The sequence below is a fragment of the Peromyscus californicus genome, unplaced genomic scaffold, assembly GCF_007827085.1.
Source record: "Peromyscus californicus insignis strain IS unplaced genomic scaffold, ASM782708v3 Scaffold_17__1_contigs__length_78620276, whole genome shotgun sequence".
Classification (NCBI taxonomy): Eukaryota; Metazoa; Chordata; class Mammalia; order Rodentia; family Cricetidae; genus Peromyscus; species Peromyscus californicus.
The window spans coordinates 32,716,001-32,737,979 of NW_026294469.1; the positions used below are offsets into that span (position 1 = coordinate 32,716,001).

Here is a 21,979-nt window from a genome sequence, read left to right on the forward strand (position 1 = left end):
AAGACCAGGCTGCCCTCAAACTCACCTGCCTCTGCCTCCTGAGTGCTGGGATTAAAGGCGTGCACCACCACAGCCCGGCTCATGCGTGATTTTTATGATGAACATTTACTAAAACACTTTGCTCTGTTCTGGGCACTTTTATGAGTCCCAGTATCTACAGCATTAAACATGACACTCTTTGCTCAGAGAGCTTTCGTCCTTATAGAAGACATAGAAATAATGAGCTGATCAACAATGAAACAACTGGTGGTGATGGTATTTTACTAACTATAGGACAGGTAGAAACGTTAGGACGGATGGGGTGGGGGTGATGCACCTTGTTCTCCAGCCATGGAAGTGGGCAGGGATCAGGACTGTGAGCATAAGGGGATGTCTGGGAGAGGGGGGGAAAGGAGGCTAGGGAGCTGGATGGAGAAAGGCCAGTGGTGCAAATTGCCCCGCACCAGCACACTACTGTGTGTACTGGGCAGCAGATGTGGAGTCATTCTTATTCCCTGGGGGGTGGAAGCCAGTGGGAGCTCAAGCAGGGAAGGCAGATGGAGTATGATACTCCTTGCCAGATGCTAAGAAGATGAGAGATTTTCAGGAGAAAACGGGGAGGCAAGGAAAAGGTACCATGGCAGTATCTGATGGAGAAGTGCTTTTGCAGCAGCAGATGTTAATTCTGTTACTAATTCATCTATTTATGCTTACATTGCATAAGCTATGAACCTGGATCATTTTAATAACAAAATACAGTAAATATTTGAACATGGTTGAAACCGTAGCCACCTCACATCCTCAGAGCTTTCCCATTGACTGGAATTAGAGCTCTATACCTTTAAATGATAAACTATCGTTCTCTATCTGCTCTAGCATGTGCATTTATGGGCATTTGATGGCTCTCCATACCTCATATAGCTTGAACCATGCAATAACGGCTCTCTTGTATCTGACTTGTTTCACTCAGCACAATGTCTTCTAGACATTAATGTGTTCATTAATGCTGCAGCATTTATAAGAATTTCCTTCTTTTTAAGAGAACAGTACTCCATTGTAAATATATTTTGTCTTTTTCACGTAACAATAGACACATGGGTTGCTTTTCCCTTTTAGCTGTTGTGAATAATAACACTGCTTTGGGTCTGGGCACACAAATCCCTATGCAAATTCCCATTCAGACCTCTGGGCTAAACACCTTAGAAATGAAGTTGCTGTATCATGTGGTATTTTCATACTTCGTATTCTGGGAGATCCCCATGCTATTTCCAGCAATTCTATTTTAAAGGTAGATTTATCAGCAGTTGCTAAGCAATTGGTGTTAGGAATTCAAAAGGGAAAGCTTAGAGTTAGTTCAAGATTTTCCATTTTAAAATGGGAGAACTATGGGGCCAGATACTGGGGTAAGAAATTCTTGGATCATTTTGTTATTGTGTGAGGGTTATGGATAGACAGAGAAGGCTCTGTTCAAGGAATTTTGTATTTTTCGTGTATCTTAAACAGATGACACCATCAGATAAGCAATTTTATGTACTTATCTGTAATTCCAGGGTAAGGACTAGAAATGTGCTTCATATGCATTATCATTTGGCATGTAAATACTATTTAAAATCATAAGACTAAATGCAGTCATTTAGTGGGATATAGTTCTGCATATTCTTAAACCTTGATTGAGCCCCACATTTAGAGATTCGACCAAGAAGTTACTAGCAATGGAGGCTGAGGTGGGATCTCCATGGTAGAAGAAATCCAGTAAATGAGGTTTTTTTTCTAAGCCATGAAAACAAAGTGTGTTATGTGGGAAGGAGTGATCAACCCCCCCACCTCACGCCAGGACTGAGGCATGAGTAACTGCCTGATGATTGGATTTGGCACAGTGAGGGAGCCGACGTACCTGATGAGGGTAATCTCAAGGACTCAAGAAGATGAAAGTTTGGTTAGTGATCTGAGATTAAAGTGGCAGATGCCATTCCCAATTCCACCTGCCAACATCCAATTCAGAAGTGTCATCATTAAGGCAAGAGTGAGATGTAGCAATGGATGGAAGTGGCTTCTTCGAGATTCGGTCGTAATATATTTTCATAGAGGAAGAGAAGGAGTTGGTGTGGACTGCAAGGACACTTACCGAGGGAATGTATGAAAGGAGAGAGGACAGGACTCCAAGTCCCACCGAAGAGCTGGTATGCCATAGCCATTGGTAAATTAAAAGGTAGGTGGGTCCACAAGGTTCTCTGCTCTTTGCAAAGTGACAACATACAGTCATCTATTGAGAGGAAGCAATAAGTGAGGGAGGGTGTGAGGGGTTTGAGGAATGATCAAAATGTGAAGTGACCTCAGAGTAGGCCAGTGTCACAGCCTTGCCTGGCACACTGACACTTAGTTGAATATGAACCCTCAATTTTATTTCCATTCTATTGTGTGGAGAACATAGCTGTGTCTCTTTTGTCTTGGTCATTAGAAGAACCTTAATGCTGATTTCTACCATGGCCAGACTCACTTAGGTTCTCCCAACAGCGTGCATATTTCCTTCACATGCTCAACAGCATCTACTGTTGGTGGTTGTTGCTTTCCTGATGAGCCTTCTGAATGTGGCTTTTCCTGAGAATGTTTGAGAGGATCCCATTAGTTCTGGACAGACACAGAGTCTGATGGCTTAGGTTTGAACTAGGGCAGAAAGTCCTCCATGCTCCAAGCTTCTAAGGGAACCTCAAACATATCCAGTTCTATTGGCTATTAAGTTAAACCAGCTACAAGTGAAATAATCATCTTAGGAAATGTGGTTTCTTATTCTGATTTACTTTAGGGTACTGAAGTGTTTCTAAAGAAAGGAAATGGAGTTGAAATTCAGAACTAGAAAACTCAACTTGATCTAGTAAGAATTTTAATATAACTCTCTCAATTTCTTTTCAGTTTCTTTCTTCTGGTACACGAATAAGCCATTTTATCATACTGTAATTTTCTCTGAACTGATTTAGAAGTTACTTCATTATAGTTTGAAAAAACTGTGTAGTTAGAGTCTAAGCTTATGTAACTTATTACAGTGCTTAAAAATCCACATTTTTGTTAGATTTCCTCACATTCTTTCACTGATGTTGTGACAAATGAGCCCATTTACCATTTCATACCTTTCTGGTTTGGTTCCTTATGTATCTTTCTCATCCTCCCCATCCCTGAGGGAACAAGGTCTCATTTCTCTCTCTGTTATCTGAGCACAGTGGCTTACCTAAGTAGATAAATACAGGGAGAGGAAATATAGTATTGAAGTAAGAAAGCATATTCAACCAATTATTCATCTCTCTGATTTCTCTGTATTATTGTCTAAGTTTCCAGATAGATTCAGGGAAACCTAGTGGACAAAAAGATAATAAAGTCTGAAAAGAGTCAGCCAAGATACTCAAGTACTTAATAGGAAGCTCACAAAATATGAAATCTGTGCTGATTCATTTCTGTCATGCGCCCTCATAAACACAGGCAAAGAGATATTGATATTGGCCTTGCCATACCCAACTGTTTCCTGCCTGAGCCTCTTGCTTTCCTGGAAAACAGTGATATCAACTGAATACAATCTGAAAATGGCAGAAAGAGCCTGATACCTGGTTTACCTCCAGCTTCCTCCTACAGAGAGTTTTGGTGATGTACAGTAGCTACTGGCCTGTACTGTTGGATCCCCCTTACTGTGTGCTAGAATTTCCCTGGGTCTCCGTTAGTGACCACCACAGACCATGACTCTATGTGCTGTCCAAGAAACCATCCCCAGCGTCAAGGAAGTCATGAATCTAACTGTGAAGAAGAGTTGCATATAAGTGTGACACATATTATAGGGCGGGGGCAAAACCACATCGAAACATTTGGTCCAGCATTGGAAAGTCATAGAAGGTTTCTTGGAGGAAGTGAGATCTCTGATGCCCAGGGTGAATCTGCTGTGTCTCCAAGGGGTGGTGAGAGGTTCTGATTCAGGTTAAAGAGCAACAAGTACACTAACAAGCAGGCAAGGGTTTGCAGGAAATATGTTAGAGGATCCTCCATGTTCACATAGCTGGAACACAGCGCCAGATAATGCAATAGCTTCTATGACATGGGTGAGTTTGGACTTATTAATTCTTCAAACAAAGGGTGTGGAGACAGGTCTTCAATATTACAAGAGTGCTTTGCCACAGCAACCTGCAATTTGAAGACCTGTTACACTGCCTTTTTAGTAAATTATACCCTGTAGCATAGAAAAGAATCCTGCCACAGAGAAAGGTGATCCCTCTATGGGTCCAAAATGAATTTAACATGCCCACGGCATGAAAGGGAATTTTCAGGACTCACAACTTAATTCATGCCACCTGAATGCTGGATGTAGCATGTACTGACTTCTGTTTATAAGTAAGGTTTTTTTTTTTTTTAAAGCTTATTGATTTTGTCAAGAAAAGATGATGTCCAGTCTTGGTCTGACAAAAGCTAAGGTCATTTTTTTAATCTGACAACATAAAAGCCACTTGACCAAGCTGATAATGTGTTCCCAAGCCCGTTTTACAATTTCCTTCCTAATGGCTTTTCTGAATCTAGGAAGAAGTATTTTAATGGCACATTAGGGAGGGGTAGTTAAAATCTGAGCATAGAGAATTTTGGGTTGTTATGAACTATAGTGCTAGTCTCTGACTGAGGAGAACTGCCCAGTGTAATCATTTCATGAGGACATGGAAAACACTGTAGCCATCAATGTTCACATCTGTCAACACAAACTCCTTTCATTGGAAGAGAGTGGTTTTCTCTTCCCCTTATCATCTTTTTGGTTTTGTTTTTCATTTCTAATAACAAAGGTACATTTTAAAGGTATACAATATGACGCATTGATAAATATATACATAATAAAATGAATATTACTACCAAGCAGATTGCCATTACCTTCTCATGCAATTACCATTTTAGCTTTGAGTTGAGCAAGTCAGAAATTGACCGGCTTAGCAAATTTCTACTACACAATGCAGTATATATATAGTAATTATAGCTATCATGTTATACACTAACTTATAGATGATTTGTCTCTGTTACTACCCCGAGTACAATAATTAATCAGTTAAAGGCATTACATCATGTGCAACTGGGATTTCACAGGAAGACAATGGATAATGTTACTCATGCTACTTTATGTCAATGTAAATGTCCCATAAACCCGGGTTGACCAATACTTTCATGCTATAGCAATTAAGAGTCTTTGTGCATGAGACAAGCCCAGGTTCAGAACCCAATTCTTGCATTTATTGATCTGTGACCTTGGCTGAATCCTTAGTTTTTTAATCTACACAGCTAATGTTAACCATCTCAGATTCTATGATAATAGGATGAAATGCTAGTACAATGTTTCAACCCTAAATAGGATCTATTGAGCACTTTTGCTTTTACCATATGGCTCTGTTTGTTTTATTATGAACAACTTTATCTTTTCCTTATTTCCTTCTCTAGGGATATGAAACCTGACAATATTTTACTGGATGAACATGGTAAGTAAGTGATTTGCTTGCAATCATCTATGTGACAGGTATTTAAAAGCACATTGATTACCCTAGCTTGATTCAGTTGGTATATATATATATATATATATATATATATATATATATATATATATATATATACACACGTATCATATATACCTTTCATCTGTGTGTAGGAGAGACTAGATAGGAAAACTTTATAGCAATATAATACTCCAATAATAGACTCTTAAATAACATTGAGATAAGTAACACAATGAGAGTGTCATTCTTCACTTTATTTTCTTCCAGTGCTACATTTCTTCCAGAAAACTATCTGGTTATTTTAATACTAGTTTTCCTAATATCTTCCAGTGAAAGATAGAGCTAATCTGAATGCAGAGCATTTGTCAGGTAATGGTATCCACCAAGTAACTGAGATGATTTTGCTAGTGTATTCTTTCATAGTTGGCATCTCATGAAGGCAAATTCCTTCCACACATAAGAGATTATCAAGTCTTATGTTCATTTTTTTTTCAGTTAAGAAAATAAATGAGCTTAAAGAAAAAAATGTAAAGTAGGTAAAAATGGTATTATTGGGCCCAGATATAAAATTGATAGTGGAAAATGGCAGTAATCATGAAGCTGCCTAAAGTACAAGCTCACTGGCTAAGATTTTATGGCCGGGCAGTGGTGGCATACGCCTTTAAGGCCAGCCTGGTCTACAGAGCAAGATCCAGAACAGGCACCAAAACCGCACAGAGAAACCCTGTCTCAAAAAAAAGAAAGAAGAAAGAAAAAAAGAAAAAAGAAAAAAAAAGATTTTGCCAACATAATGAAATAGGCATGGTTTCTTTATAACATGTTTTAGCATTTTTATTTTATGTGTATAAGTGTTTTTCCTGCATGTATATCTGTGTATCATGTGTGTGCACTGACAGCAGAGGCCAGAAGAAGGAATAGGATCCCCTGGAACTCTAGTCACTGATGGCCCTGAACCACTCTGTGAGTGCTGCTAATCAAACCTGGGTCCTCTGGAAGAGCAGCAAGTGCTCTTAACCACAGAGACACCTCCTCAGCCCTCTTCGCAACATTTTAAAAAGTCATTTTGGAGTTATTGGTACTACATCAGGGGATACTGTAGGGCATACAGCTTGCCTGCTGTAAATGGGGGAGTACTGCCGGTGGGCACTGTTGGCAATAAGTGCCAACAAGGCTCTTGGCATCTCATGAAGATAATTGAAAAAGTGCACACAAATGGCAAAGCAGTTTCATTTAAAGACGGTAGAAGATACACTGCAAAGAAGCAGTAGCCTACTGCAGCTAGAGTGTCCGAGAGCCCCAGTTATGGTTTGAGGCTTCATTTTTATACAGCCCAGGAGAAAAGGTTGGTTGCTAGGAAGGTCTTTCTGTTTTGATTGATAGGATTGAATGATGTAAGCTCCTTTTACTATGTTTTCTTCCACAGGGCATCTGATTTTAATCATAGACATGTCCAATTTTGCACAAGCATAAGACAGTAAATAGAGGATGTTACCTAAAAGCTCACTCAGAGGACACAGTTACCTTAAAGTACATGAGCCCCAAACTAGTGTGAAGTAATGGCTGTCTTAGGTTTCTATTCCTGCAACAAACACCATGACCAAAAGCAAGTTGGAGAGGAAAGGGTTTATTCAGCTTACACTTCCACATTACTGTTCACCACTGAAGGAAGTCAGGTCAGGAACTCAAACAGGGCAGGAATCTGGAGGCAGGAGCTAATGAAGAGGCTATGGAAGAATGCTGTTTACTAGCTTCTTCCCCATGGCTTGCTGGGTCTGCTTTCTTTTAGAACCCAGGACCTCCAGCCCAGAGATGGCACCACCCACAATGGTCTGGGTCCTCCCCGATTGATCACTAATTGAGAAAATGCCTTACTGTTTGGATCTCATGGAAGCATTTCCCCAACTGAGGCTCCTTCCTCTCTGATGACTCCAGTTTGTGTCAAGTTGACACACAAAACCAGCTAGTACACTGGTTAATCTCTCTTCCTCCCTCATTCCTTACTGTATCTTAAAATATGTTCAAATGGAAATGGGTACTGCTATAGGACAGTCAAAGAGCAACTCACTTTATTGTTTAAAGCAGCAGGTACATGTGGATTGATCCAGGAGGGGGCCCTTGTGTTACTAGGTGCATTGTTAGGAAAGTGGTATGTGTGACTCAAGCTCTGTGGAGTCCCAGGGTGCTTAGCTGCCCTCACCTGACTTCACAGTGGCAGTTTCACCCTTGTTTCATGTTGAAAAACTTCTGCAAAGCAAACCTGAATCTGTGAAGAGCCTTATGTTTTCAACTTTGATAGGCAGGATTTGCAATTAAAACTGAAACTTCAAGGACCATCCTTCCCTTATTATTTATTTACCTTCTTGAATTGAAACTTGATTTTTTCCCCCAGCCCCATCTAGGCTCAGAGAGCTAAGAAACACCTTTGTTCATGGCCCCTAATCTCAAAGCGCAAAGTCATTACTTATTTATGGACTGTCTGAAGGGATTTTTTTTGCCCCCGCTTCCTTCCAGTGTCTTGTTTCTTTACCGTTATAGCTTCTGATATTTTGGAACACATTTCTGAGATTCAGAGCATTGCTGAGACTTACCATGAAGGTGACCTTCATGAAAACACCAGCTCTCCCAGACTTCCAGGGGAGGCATGATCTTCCCATGCCTGGTTTAAATACACTATGAATTTTCATTACTGGAGAGAAGGGCAGCCTGTACACACCACCCTTCTGTTATTTAGACAAAAAGCAACTCTGTGCCACCAAGCTTTTGGGAAAACATGGCTGGCCTAGCAGAACCAGGTTTTGGTCTACATTTCATGACAGACAGCTGCCCTTAGGCAAGAATATCTATCACTATATCATTTGTAAGACTCTGAGGAGACATGTAGACCTTACCAATGGAAACATTTTTCACTCCAGTTTCAATCTTGGTTCTTAGAACATGCTTGATCATGCTTATACTACACATGCACCCATCATCCTTCATTTTACTTTCTCTTCATCATTGTCCTCATCATCATCATTATTTTTTCTTGGAAATTTGGTGATTATAGATTAGGAAGAAAGTGAGTGAATTATTTGTTAATTAGTCAATTAGTTTTCAAGTTTAGCCCCACAGAGAGTCTACTCTTGCAAAAGAATGATTATAGTGTTGTTTAGAGTCTGAATACCAGAGCTGGATTGTTTTAAAACCCAGTTCACTTCTCACTAGCTCTCAGAGTTTGGTCAAGTTGCCCAAACAGTCTCTGTGCCTTTGTTTCTCAGAAAACAAGAACATGTTGGAATCCTTTTAAGCACCGACACAACACTGACAACGTATGATGCAACGTCGGCCATAAAAACAAACAAACAAATGAACAGAAACCACTTAGAACCAAATGGGAGTGGGGCTTCCATGAGATTGTAGAGGCTTTCAGAGCTGGCCAAGGACTGTGTTGATGATGTTCTGTGTGGTTGTGTAGAGCAGTATGTATCTGATATAGCTCAGATCTCTACAGATAGAGTCTATGGAAGTTAAGCGATTACCAGCCTTCCCCTGAGAATTACTGTGGCTTTTAAGATGTGATGTACCAATGATCCTTTTTTTCTTGTTGAATCCTGGGTTTAAACAAGGTCATTTTACCTTAATCTTCAAGTAACTCTCCTTGTAATGGTCCAACCTGTCTTCCTTCATTTACACAGTTATCTGAGGTCACTGTTCTTGGCATTTTCATTCTGGTTAGGGCTTTGTGGCTTGGGATATGGAAACTGTCTTCCTAGCCTTCCTGAGGGACAGTTCCAGTGTCTCAGATAATGGGAAATCTCCATTGCCCCCTTTCACTCTCCAGGCTTTGATTTAAACAATGAACAGCAGCAACAGCCATAGGAACTATATTGTATTCCTGTTCTGAACTCACCTTCAGAATTGTTGCTATTAATAAAAGAAAAGATTATGAGTAATATAGAAGCAGACAGGGTGAAAAGTCTGGGATCCATTCTGGAAACCCTATCCTGGGGCTCCCTTTCTAGAAAAGATCATTGTTTTGACATCATTTTCACTTAGATTACAAACAATTTAGGACTTCAGCACTGTTCATGAACCAAAATTATTAGTCGGTTTTAAGTGACTACATTCCCAAGCCTGTGTCCTCCAAGCTTCTGACGTGGTTGTTCTTATGAGAATCAGCTGGACCACAAACTGATGCTTGCCCCTTGGAGCAGTAGCTGTTCCGATTCCCCATGTTCCTCTTAGAGCTGAAGCGTCACTGATCTCTGCCACCACATTTTCGGTATTTCACCCCTAGCATGGAGAGAAGGGCAGCCATGTCATTTTTCTTACACGCCTCCTCCTGTGCCCATCCTTCCACTTGAGTATGGTATACATCCTGTGGGTCCTGTCTTAATTCACCTGTGCTCAGTAAATGGATGAAGCTTTGTTTTATTCCAATGATTCATATTGTTCATTTTCACCAGCACGTGGTGGCATGCGTGTGAGATCATACAAGATGGTGTATGAATATCTCTTTGCAGTGTGAATGAACATCTCTTATGATTCAGCATTTGACATAAAAAATGTTTTTCATTTTGAACACTCAAGTTACTGCTCTCCCCAGATATCTCACTTATACTAATTCAGGGCCAATATGGCATCAGGTCTTGGATGAATCGGAGCAAACTGTCGTGATACGTATTTTCACATCCTACCAGTTGAATTGGCCAATCCAATTCTATCAATTACACAGTGTCTAAAGAACTTGTGTTTTTCTTAAGTTAGTCGGGAAATGAATGTTATATTCAGAGGAACAATAATGTCTGTCTGGCATATCAAAGACTTTGGTGATTATAAAATTATACATAATTTAGCTTCGTAATATCTGTAGTCACAAGAGAGGGAGGTGAAAATTCATTCTTGAGAATGAGAATGAACGGAGCCTTCTATCTTATCAGCTTCCTCCATGAAGAGTCCCAACACATGCTGAAAAAATTCAAGAAAGCATCCTATTTAAAATGTAAGACAATACATGTGGCCCCAGATAACGAAGATCACGTCTTAGCTATAGCTGAGAATAGCTGACATCACAGGGAAATTCTATTTATTGCACATACTGTAAACACGTGCAAACCTGGATGTTTTAACAGTTGTGGCCATTGCCAACTGATTACATATGGTGTCTTAGAGAGATGTGTTGAGGAAAGGGGCCTCAAACTGAGCACAGTGAAGAAGAATACAGATAACAGTGATAGCTGATCTGAATAGCCCTGAAAGATGAGTTCAGGTTATTTAAGCTGTCCAAGGTGGAAACTCTCCCCCAGGTATCTAGATCAGGAAGTCCTTAGTCTTGTATGAAAAAAACTTTACAGCAAACATCCTACAATGCGGAGGTGAGCACCAAAGCAAAGACAATGAATCTAGTATCTCTATAGTGTTAAGGTTGGTCACTTTATTCCAGGAGTTGCTTGGAGCCCTGGGTTGTGGAAGAAGGTATAATAACATTCCCTCATTCTCAAGGAAAGTCCTGATTCCTTCCATCAGCATTCCAGTGGACCCATCCCTCTAACCCAGCCTTGGAAGTCACCCTCACTGCACAGGAGAGAGCTGGCAGGCTAAGCTCAGAACAGAAGCACCCGTGGGAACTGAGGCTCAGCTTTGCCCATGGCACTGGGAAGTTGGCATAGCACCAGCTAGAGCTCCTATAAATCCTAGGTCTCACATATTTCCTTCACATCCTGGCAGGGGAAGATGTCTGAGTCAATCAAAAACTACGTGTTTCAAGTTGCTCAGTCCTTTGGTTTTGTGACAGAACACACAACATTTTGAGAGGTTCAGAATCTGAACCAAAATGTCACTAGAACAACATCTAGATCCTAAACCAATCTCTAGATCTTAATTTCAATTCAGCCACTTCTGGACCCTATGAACTTAGCTATAAGCCAGTTACCTATACAACAGGAACCACTTCGCTGGGACAGGTAGTGACAGCACTGTGAAAACTGAAGGAATCGTGTGCGGGTTCTAGTAAATACTCATCATTCACTCACCCACATTGAGCAGAAGATAGTCAGTGCTGACTGGGTTTGTCTTCTTTGGGCCAGTCTCCCCCATACTGACTTTGTAGTCTTGTGAGACTTGTCTCACTATTCCACTGAGCCAGGTCTTCTTTCAAAACAGTGATGTCAAGCTCTCTGTGACATCAGTCACCTGAAGGGCTTGTTTGAATGTTGGGACATGGACCTTCATGTTTCTGACCTGGAAATATGGAGAAGCTCAGAGTTTTGCATTTCTTACTAGTTCCTGAGTGAATTGATGCTTCTGGTCCAGAGAACAGGCTTCAGGATTGGGCGTATCCAAAGCATCCTTTACATTCTACTCCAACACGCGTCTAGGCAACCATACACTGATGATGGAAAACCTCCCCAAGGTTTAGGAAAGGATTCCATGCCTAACTGCTCATGACCATCTTATGGAGTTTTTTGTTTTCAATGCAGATGCCTGACTTTCCTATCCATTCAGTTGTAGTTGGAGGGGAGTTTGGAGGGGAACGTGTGTTTTGCAAAAACTATGATTTAGTTTCTGATGATTGTCAAAATTCTGGTACCCTGACGAGTGCTGGGCTAAGTCTCCCATAGTCACTACTGTCTTTCATTTTCCCATAACCTTACCTAGTAAGGAGAATACAGTCAGAGAACACAGGTGACTTTTTCAAGGTGACTTAGCTGGTTAGTGGCGGGGACTAGACTTAAAGCCACACATCCTGACTCCAGAGAACAGACTCATAACAGGGGCAATTTCAGGCCCACCTAATCTGCATCGAAATCCAAAGTTGTCCAATATTTGGAGCATGATCTACGGAGAAATAGAAGTAAAAAGAAACCAAGAACTATGTTAAAGAGAGCTAGTGAAATTATTCATTGATATGATTTGGCCAAGAATACTTTAACTTTCATTTTGACAAATGCTGCTTCTACCTTATGAAAATGCCATACAAACAAAAAGAAAGTACTTTCTGCACAAAACAGAGCCATGTTGATGGAGAGAGTGAGAGTTTTCCTTAGCAATGGGCTGGATAGGCAGAAGCAGACTGTGGAGTCTGGTGTGGGGAGTTTGGACTGTGGACCCTGGAAGGAGAATAAAGTGGTATTCCCTCTTCTAACCCTATTTCATCAAAGCAGCCAACACATGTAAATGGGAATGCCAACACTCCCAGTTCCTAGCAAGCAGATACCTGTTGTGTCAACAGCTAACATACAACTTAGCTTGAGTTTCCTGCTTTGCCCATTTTTTCCTTCCAGTTGTATACACAGGAACCCTGGAACATTATGTAAGGTATATTTTTTACCAAACTTAAGTGCTACACACACATTTTATTGCAGTGTGTTACAACCAGGAGAGACCTGTTTATTGCTGTGTTTCACAACTCAGAGTCCCTAGACATCGTCTAATCTACCCATTATTTTTTAGTGTGGGGAAATTTAGGTTCAATGTAGGAAAAAGACTTAATGTCTACTACTGGTCAGGGACAGAGGTCTGGACACAGACCTCATCTCCTGGCCCCCAATCCCTTTAAATAAAATTCTGACATTTTCCTGTTGTCCCTTAGTAGAATTTACTTTGTTAGAAGTCACTGAATGCAACATACCTGTCTGCCTCCCCCGTACAAATGGGGTCTTAGCAAAACAAGGAGAACAGCAGCAACAACAAAAATATGCACCCATACCTGTGCCAGTAGTTTTACTTGTATTTTTTAAATGATCTCATATGAGATTATGAGAATTGTGATACTTTTCAAGGCCCTGGCTGTGGCCTATATGGTATATATAGGATAGGCAGTTTAGACTGGTGTCAGCAGACAAAAACACCCAGAAGAGTTCCTGGAGCATGAACTCGTCTACCACATTTCAAACAGTCTGAGGTTGTACTACAAGTTTATAGTCGGAGACTAATGGCTGCGTGTCATGCTCTGGCTGCTGCAGACCTGCTGGTTTAAAACTTCATTGGCCTAGAGGATGGAATAAGGGAGCTTTTATTGCCTGTACTCAGTTGCAGCTAGCATACCAGAACTAACAGGCTAAGCATCCAGATCTTTTCAATTAGATGGATGGCTGTTCTTCTAGGTTGAAGGGATTTAACATTCTCCTGGTCTTCCTCTCCCCGCAGGGCATGTGCACATCACAGACTTCAACATTGCTGCTCTGCTGCCCAAGGAGACTCGGATCACCACCGTGGCTGGCACCAAGCCTTACATGGGTGGGTGTGAGCAGCTTCATAAGTGTCTTTCCTTTGTAAGAACAGATCTTTTATTTCTGATTCTTCTAGATACCATTTGCTGAGGGTCAAATTCAAAAGGACTTGGACTGGGAGCAGACAGACTCCTTTCTGGTTGGCTTTACCTGAGAGACTACTGATGTCATAGGTCTGAAGTGAAGCACCTGCATTAGTAAGCTACATGGGGTGACCTTGATCCAGCAGGGACATCGATCACATTCCGCAAATGCTAGCTTATGTCCTAGTTAGTTGTCTATTCATTTCTGAATGAAAGTATGAATTCAGTCAATAGCTAATTACCCATGTTTGTGAAAGGGTTTTGACATGATCATGACCCATTAAAAAACAACACATGCAATGTCTTTACCTCATGGAACTTACATGCCAGTAGGAGAGATCCAAAACAAATCAAACAAAAAGAATCAGAAATAAGTTGAGTCATAACATATGACCAGAGTAATGATTTTAGTATTATTTAAATTATACTGTATGCATGCACAATGTGGTAAAGTTTCCAAAGTACCTTCCCAGTTAGGGGGTTAGCTTCAATTTTGTTTCCACAGCAATCTCATGAGTTAATTTTCTTAATAGGTTATGCCTAAGAACTCTTCGGTTATGTGCACTCCTTCGTTTACAAAAACTGGTTTTTGCCTTGATGATTAAGAATTTAACAATGCAGGGCTGGGAGTCAAATAGCCCATAAAATCTACATTTAATTGTAGCAACAAATCAGCTACAAATTCCATCTTCAGTTGTCAGTGGTGCTTTCATTTGCAGAGAAACACCGTTTTAGTAGAACTTGCTGTACCCCATGTCTGCGCTGAAAAATATACAGAACTATTTATCAGGAGACATGCGGTTCTCACAGTAATGAAGTGCATCCTCTTTCACATCACTGCTACAGATGTGAGTTAATTCTCATAATTATCTGTTAATTATTGATTTGGCTGTAATATCAGGATCTTAACCCTCAGATTCGAGTTAGATATCTGTCTGCCTGCTGGGCTTGCTGTTTCCTGAGTTGACAGACCCTAGTTGTTTGTGAGGGTTTCTTGACTACGGAGACACATATTAGTAGTAGGAGACAGAACTTGACTGTTTCGGTGTGTGGAGAGGGATTGGTAAAACTTGTGGTCCAGCTTCACAGGGGTACCTCCAGTGCTGGGTTACAGCTTAGAAAGGAGACTCATGTCTGTATGGCACACTGGAGATGCCACCAGTTGCAGTACAGACTAACTGCCGCAGACTTTCTAAGGGTAGATCCCCTGTCATCAACAGGCTTACAAAGTCATCAGGTCACTGATGTGCAAGCTGAAATGACAAGCTCTGCCGACCCTGTGGCAGACTCATCATACTTGCAGTAGGAACTCATGGTCCCTTTTACATGTTCAAACACAAGCAGTGCTTGCTGGGAAACAAGAGATGGAGGTGTGTAAGAGCCAGCCCAGTCCTCCATCCCTACACCGAGGTTTGAAAATCCAGCCTGGTGAGGTGGGTGACTGAGCTCTGAGAGACTACTTTCAAGATTCACCATACTAAATTTTAAGATATTTGAAGCATTATAATAAGCAAAGGGATTAAAATGTATTCGATCGTGATAATTGATAAGCTATCAATGGGATGGGGGTGGGGTACCAACCAGTTACAAGACATTCAACAATGCAGGATTACTAGTAGATGATAGGAGAAGGAAACTAGTCTCTGCTTGTGCATCTCTCTTACTTAGTGAAGATCTTAAAGCTGTTGAAACTGAAGGGATTCAGTAAAGGGTAGAATGGATGAAACAAGCTAGATACGGCCAGAGAATTTCATAGAAAAAGGTCTGAACTTGAAAAATCAAGGATAAGAGCGATGTCACTTTCAATTATTTCCTACCAGTTTTTTATTCTCTTTCCTCCATGTAAGGGGCGGGGGGTCACTCTTACATGAAAGACCACCATAAGATTGTCGGGGTGGGGGGAGGCCTTATTATATGTAATATTTGAACAACTGCAGATTTCATGGCTCTCAATGACCAGTGGGGAGAATAAATTTCTTTTGTCACTTCTAAAATAATGAGCACATATAATTCAGCCCATTTTCCTGCCTACTACCCATGGCACTCTAGTGATAAAAGGGAATATGTAGGCCTGCTGGTCTGTCCAGTTTACTCCACAGGTTTCCACATTATAGGCTATTTTCTTGGCGCCAAATCATAAAGCATGCATCTGAGGTTTCTAGGGATGGTTTCCATGGTGACAGGAGCACGGGAGGACCACTTTCTTCCTCTCCCCAGTCATTTTAAGTGTAATATCTGTATAATTTAATTTTTTCACACTTGTCGTTTCTAGCATCTTCATAGGATAGAACAAGGAAATTGGGATCCAGACACCAGGCCAGGCACCATCCCACTTTCACCCTTTTAATGGGCAATTGCTATTGCTAGTATTTATCAAACTCTTCCTGTGGACCAGACAATGCGTTAGATACTTTACATCCATGTATTCATTTATTTTTCTCAACCTGACCTATAAGGCTGACTATACCTATCATTTTTACATGAAGACATCCCGACCCTCAGCAATTTACCATGATCTGCACAGTAACAATTAGTCATCTTGAAATGAAAGTCTTAGCCTTAAGTCAAGCTTTGTCTGGCTTCAGATATTCGGAAGCATAAGGGGTGAAATGAGTGCTGGGTAATTTCCACTCATGATTCTTTAAGAGCCAAACCAGTTTAGTTTGCCACTCATGTTAGAAATGTTTCCCATTGTATTCCAAAAGGAATGTGTGAAGGACATTGCCTATGGCTTTACCAACAACTGCTTTTGCCTTTTTGTGTGTGTGTGTGTGGGTGGTTTTTTTTTTTTTTTTTTTTTTTTTTTTTCGAGACAGGGTTTCTCTGTGTAGCTTTGCGCCTCTCCTGGAACTCACTTGGTAGTCCAGGCTGGCCTCGAACTCACAGAGATCCACCTGGCTCTGCCTCCCGAGTGCTGGGATTAAAGGCGTGCGCCACCACCGCCCAGCGTGTGTGGGTTTTTTGATAGATCTCTTTTCATGAAGAATTATGGTTACGAGCCTGCTTTTTCTTTTAAAATTGTATTCATATAATTTAGTAAACTATGCCTTCTGGTAATTTCCTAGCACCCACTTTACAATGGTGGTGTAGAACACTAGCAATCAACTAGAAAGAAAGAAAGGAAGGAAGGAGGGAAGGAGGAAGGAAGGAAGGAAGGAAGGAAGGAAGGAAAGAAGGAAAGAAAGAAAGAAAGAAAGAAAGAAAGAAAGAAAGAAAGAAAGAAAGAAAGAAAGAAAGAAAGAAAGAATAAAAAACTAAGAAGACAGAAGTCTAGGCTGAATCAAAGATGAGATGAGAGGCGTGTCCTCCACATGCTCTTACCTTCTGCCCTCCTATTCCACCTCATTATTCTAGCTCTCCTTAGAGCTGTGTGAGTATAATCCAGATCAATTAGAAGTTCACCAATTAAAGCCTTCTCCCTATTAGAGGAGAAACCATGGGGGAGGGGACGCATGCGCACACACGAATGTACACACACATCCACTATGAAAAAAGTGCAGAATGCTGACAAGCAAAAAGTAAATTAATTCTCCTACCAATAGATGTTTATAGCTTCCTTTTGAATGTTTTTCTCTATGTACAAACACATTTATCTTTACATTTTTAGAAGTTGGATTAGACTAAATTTCTTAAATGTAAATATCCATTTGATAATGTAAAGGTAACAACATTTGCTAGCATGTAGTAAGTACTTTGATGTCCCAGGTGCTTTCTTACATCTTTAATATTTATTACATCATTAAAACAACTCCATGAGACAGATTTTACTACTATTTTTATTTCAACATTAAAAAATCCAACCCAGAGAGAAAATGGCATGATCATAGTCACAGAGCAAGTGATTGACAGAGCATGAAATTAAACCTGAATCTAGAAACACCTAGCCTGGAACGTTTGGGGAGATGGCAGTGATAATGGTGTAATGACTGACATTTCTAGCTTGCTGGGTATATTCTGACATCAGGCCTTGGATCACTCACTCTGAAGACAATTCTGCAAGGCAATAACTGTTGTTGTTTCCACTTTAGAAGTGAGCAATCTGAGCAGTTAGCGAACAGGTCCAAGGAAAGATGAGGAGCCTGGTCTAAACCACAACCTGTGGGCTGTGACCTCTTTGGGAAGGGAGGCTCTAATGACCCTTCCATACGGGTCACATATCAGATATCCTGCATATCAAATATTTACATTATGATTCATAACAGTAGCAAAATTACAGTTATGAAGTAGCAATGAAATAATTTTATGTTTGAGGGTCAGCACAACATGAGGAACTATATTAAAGGGTCGCAGCATTGGGAAAGTTGAGAACCACAGCTGTGAGCCATCTGATGCCCTTCGTTCAAGTCAGTCAACACACCTCCTTCCTCTGCCAACAGAGCCCGAGTCTTGTCTGATAACTAACACTGTTCATTTTCCCATGTCAGGAAACAGAGCTAACATTCTGTATCATGTGCTGCAGATCAGAGTGCACCACAACAATGTGTCCAGCTTCCTTGATTGTTGAGTACTTGGTTGTTTCTCAGTTTGAAATATAATTTTGTAATAGAAATCTTGTTAGCAGAATCATTTCTACCAACTTCATTATTTCTCTGTGATGACTTCTATTATAAAACATTGTCTTCTATGCTTGAGAATCGAGAGTAACTTTGGTTTTTTATCAATATAAAAAGCAGGAGGGGGCCAAGAAGATGGCTGAGCAGATCCTTGGAACCCACATAGTAGAAAGAGAGAGATGATTCCTACAAGTTGTCCTCTGACCTCCACATTCACATCACAGAATGGAATGTGCACAAGTGTACAAACACACACACACACACACACACACACACACACACACACACACAAAATGTCAAAAAATGGTAAATATGTGTTGAATTAATAGTTGTTTTAATTTATCCATTCATACTATATTCATATTTTAAAATGTATTGTACACAATGAACATATATAAGTTTTACTTATTAACTAAAATTAACATTGCAAAAAAGAATTCCTGGTTACAGGACACATATGCTAAGGCTTCTACCTGAAGGTTCATATTGATTTCCACTTGTGCTGGAAGAACATAACACATGAACTTCCCTGCATCCTCACCTGTGCCCAATTATCAGGACCTCAACCTCCCCAAAACGATCAGTAGGAGTGGACCACATTGTGATGTTGAAATCCATCTCTGTGGCTTTTTATGTATTTCATGTTCATAGAATCTGCTTATTTTCTTATTGGGTCTGCTTTTCTTCTCTACTTTGTGCTTCTTAGTGATTATGTAAATAATCCCTTCCTTTATGCATTGGGTATATTAAATCCTAGCTCCTACTGTGTAGTATCTGTTGTCTTATTATACACAAGTTTTCTGTCTCCTTAATTTGTTGGCTTTAAGATTCAGTTTTTGAGGCAGACTCTTTCCATGTTGCTCTGGCTGGCCTGGAACTTTCTATGAGCTCAGACTTCAAACGTGCAGCAGTCTCCTTGCTTTGTCTCCGGACTGATGGGATTGCACGCACGTGCCCTGAACTTCTTGTTAATATGATCAAACTACTCATATTTGTGTGGAGGGCTAGGACTCATGCCCAGGGCCTGGCACATGTGGAGCACATGTCCTGTCTCTCAGGTTTGCTTGTGGACTTATTCAGGGTTTTTGTCATGGATGCTATTCTTAGCTAAATCTTCTTATTCCACATCTTAGGTAAGTTTACCTAAGACTTTATTTATTCTATTCATTTTTACTTATTATCAGTTCTACACTACTTTCACTGAACATACATTTAGTAAGAATCTTACTTTACTTTTGTTAGGTTATTAAGTAATTATTTGAAAATTCTGTGTGAAATTATAGCCCTCCCATGCCAATTTGAAAATCATTAATCATCATTTAAGTAACTTCATATACTAATATCTGTACTCTGGGGTTTTCAGTATTAATTGTCATAGCTTTATAATGTAGGTTAATGTATGGGCTATATGGGTTTATGTTCTTTTTCCAAAACTCATCATTTTCACAGTTTACTAAAGGATGAGATTTGAGGTAATTTCTGTTAAATCTTGTGAGTTATTTTCATTATATTATAGAATTATTTGGGAGACCTTTTCCTTACTTCCTGACAAAAACCTAGTGTCTAGGTTTTTAAACTCTGAACACCAAATGATCATCCTTAAATACCCAGTTAAACATGGAAATTGTAGCAAACCTGTTAATAATCAGTGGAAATTCATTTTAAATTGCAATGAAATAAAATGGCACATGCAACAAATCAGTAAAAACCCAAAGTGTGGAAAAGAGTGTTGAGCAAAAGGAACTTTGGCTGTTGGCCTTGGTGTGAACTGCACAGCCCTTAGTTGGGTACTTATCTAGGTGTATGAAATGCACAGCCCCATCTCCAGCATGTCCCCTCCTGACAGCATCACTAATGATACAGGAGCATGGCAGCACAGCAGTGGTCCAAACAGCACTGTTTGCAATACTCCCAAATTGAAAATAACTCCAACAGCTATCCACAATAGGACAGGTATGTAAATCACCATGTATTCATGTAGAACTAAATTCAAACAAACCAAATTGCCTGGTAATTTGGATAAATCATGAGCAAATATTATTGAGCTAAAGAAGCAAGACACAAATGACTACAGAGACTAGCATTTCATTTAAAAGGACTTGATAGAATATAAGGATGCTTTCCTTCACCTTTTTTCCATTTTTTACTTTGTTAATGTTTCCTTTATTATAATTTCTTGAAACAAATTAAGTAAACAGGCCGCTAGCTACTCCCTCAGTCCATTAATTCATAGCCCTGAGGAAGTATATATAATACAGGCAAAATTAAACTGTTCTTTAGAAATTTATATATTAATATTAAAAAACAGCATTATTCAATTAAAATTCAGGATGGTGAGTTCTAGGCACAGTGGACAGGACAGGTGCTGTGGTGGGAGCAAGATCATGCATGATGGCCACAGGGGCACTGGCTTCTACGTACTTGTTCACTTCTCTTCTGTTTCAGATGCTTTCTAAATGTGTATATTGAAAAACTCTTTAAAAAATAAAAAAAAAAAAAGTTCCACACAAAAGACCTCCTGTCTACTTGGAGGGAAAGTGATACCTTTCCAGTTCTGTTTGGCTCCTCTCGGGAGCAGGGGATCTTCCCAAAGAATCAGAGAAAGCCCCTCGGCCTCTCCCATCACCGTCTGCCTGTGTGAGGGCCTAAAGAGTCACTGCACTTCTGTATGTTGTCATGGCTTTTGTTCTTAAACTCCCATCACAATTCCTCGGGGCTTACTTAGCACACAGTGAAGCTTTGTTTAGTGAAGGATTGCATATGCAAATGGCTTCATGTTTGAAAACAGAGCAAATAGCAGATCAAAGGTAGACATCTACTTGTACTGCGGAATATCAAAAAGAATAGTCACGCCGGGTGGCGGTGACACCTTTAATCCCAGCACTTGGGAGGCAGAGCCAGGCGGATCTCTGTGAGTTCCAGGCCAGCCTGATCTACAGGGCGAGATCCAGGACAGGCACCAAAACTACACAGAGAAACCCCGTCTTAAAAAAAAAAAAAAAAAAAAAAGAATAGTCATACCTCCTCCAAGGATGCTTTGATATTAGAGAGTATACTGTTTTGATAGTATAATATTTACTTTGTTTGGCATTTCCTAACAACAGTGTCTCTGCCGTAGTTCCAAATGGTCTGGATGTCTTCTAAGTGGAGTGTTGGCCACCTGTCGCCTTAGAGGTGATTTGTGGTACAACATTGAAGAAGGAATGAGAAAATACAGTCCATTGTATCCAGGGGTGCAGGAGCACTGTAGGGTCAGGGCCATTATCTCCCCAGTTGCACTGGGACTTGGAACTTGAAGAGCGGACACAGTGATGCGTGAAACATGAATTCACCAGGGCAGGAGACCCACTTAGTCCTCCAGCACGAAGCTCTTAGAGTCGGTCCTGAGCATCAGGATGTCGATATTCTGCCCTTGTAATGGGAAGCTGTCCACAGAAATTTAGTTAGGATTCAAATGCACGGGTAAGCAGGCTTGAATAAAGAAGCTATGTCTTCAGGATTTCCTTTGCCCAGGAACTCACTACAGGAGGCTTGGCATCAACTCTGTGCACCTTTGAGCTAGATAAATTCCTCATTTGTTATGGACGTTTGCTTTTGTGTCTTTTGTTTGTTTGCAAATACCAGACACTATGTTGACATTTAGACATGCATTA

General features: G+C 40.4%; 1 protein-coding gene across 1 annotated transcript in view; it reads left to right on the forward strand.

The window, feature by feature from the left end:
• The window catches only part of Stk32a (serine/threonine kinase 32A), a 120,804-nt gene that overhangs the window by 83,131 nt on the left and 15,694 nt on the right, over positions 1-21,979 (forward strand). The window contains exons 6-7 of the mRNA XM_052742116.1: positions 5,428-5,465; positions 13,608-13,697. Of these exons, the coding sequence (XP_052598076.1) occupies positions 5,428-5,465; positions 13,608-13,697 (128 nt within the window). The remainder of the gene's footprint in view (positions 1-5,427; positions 5,466-13,607; positions 13,698-21,979) is intronic.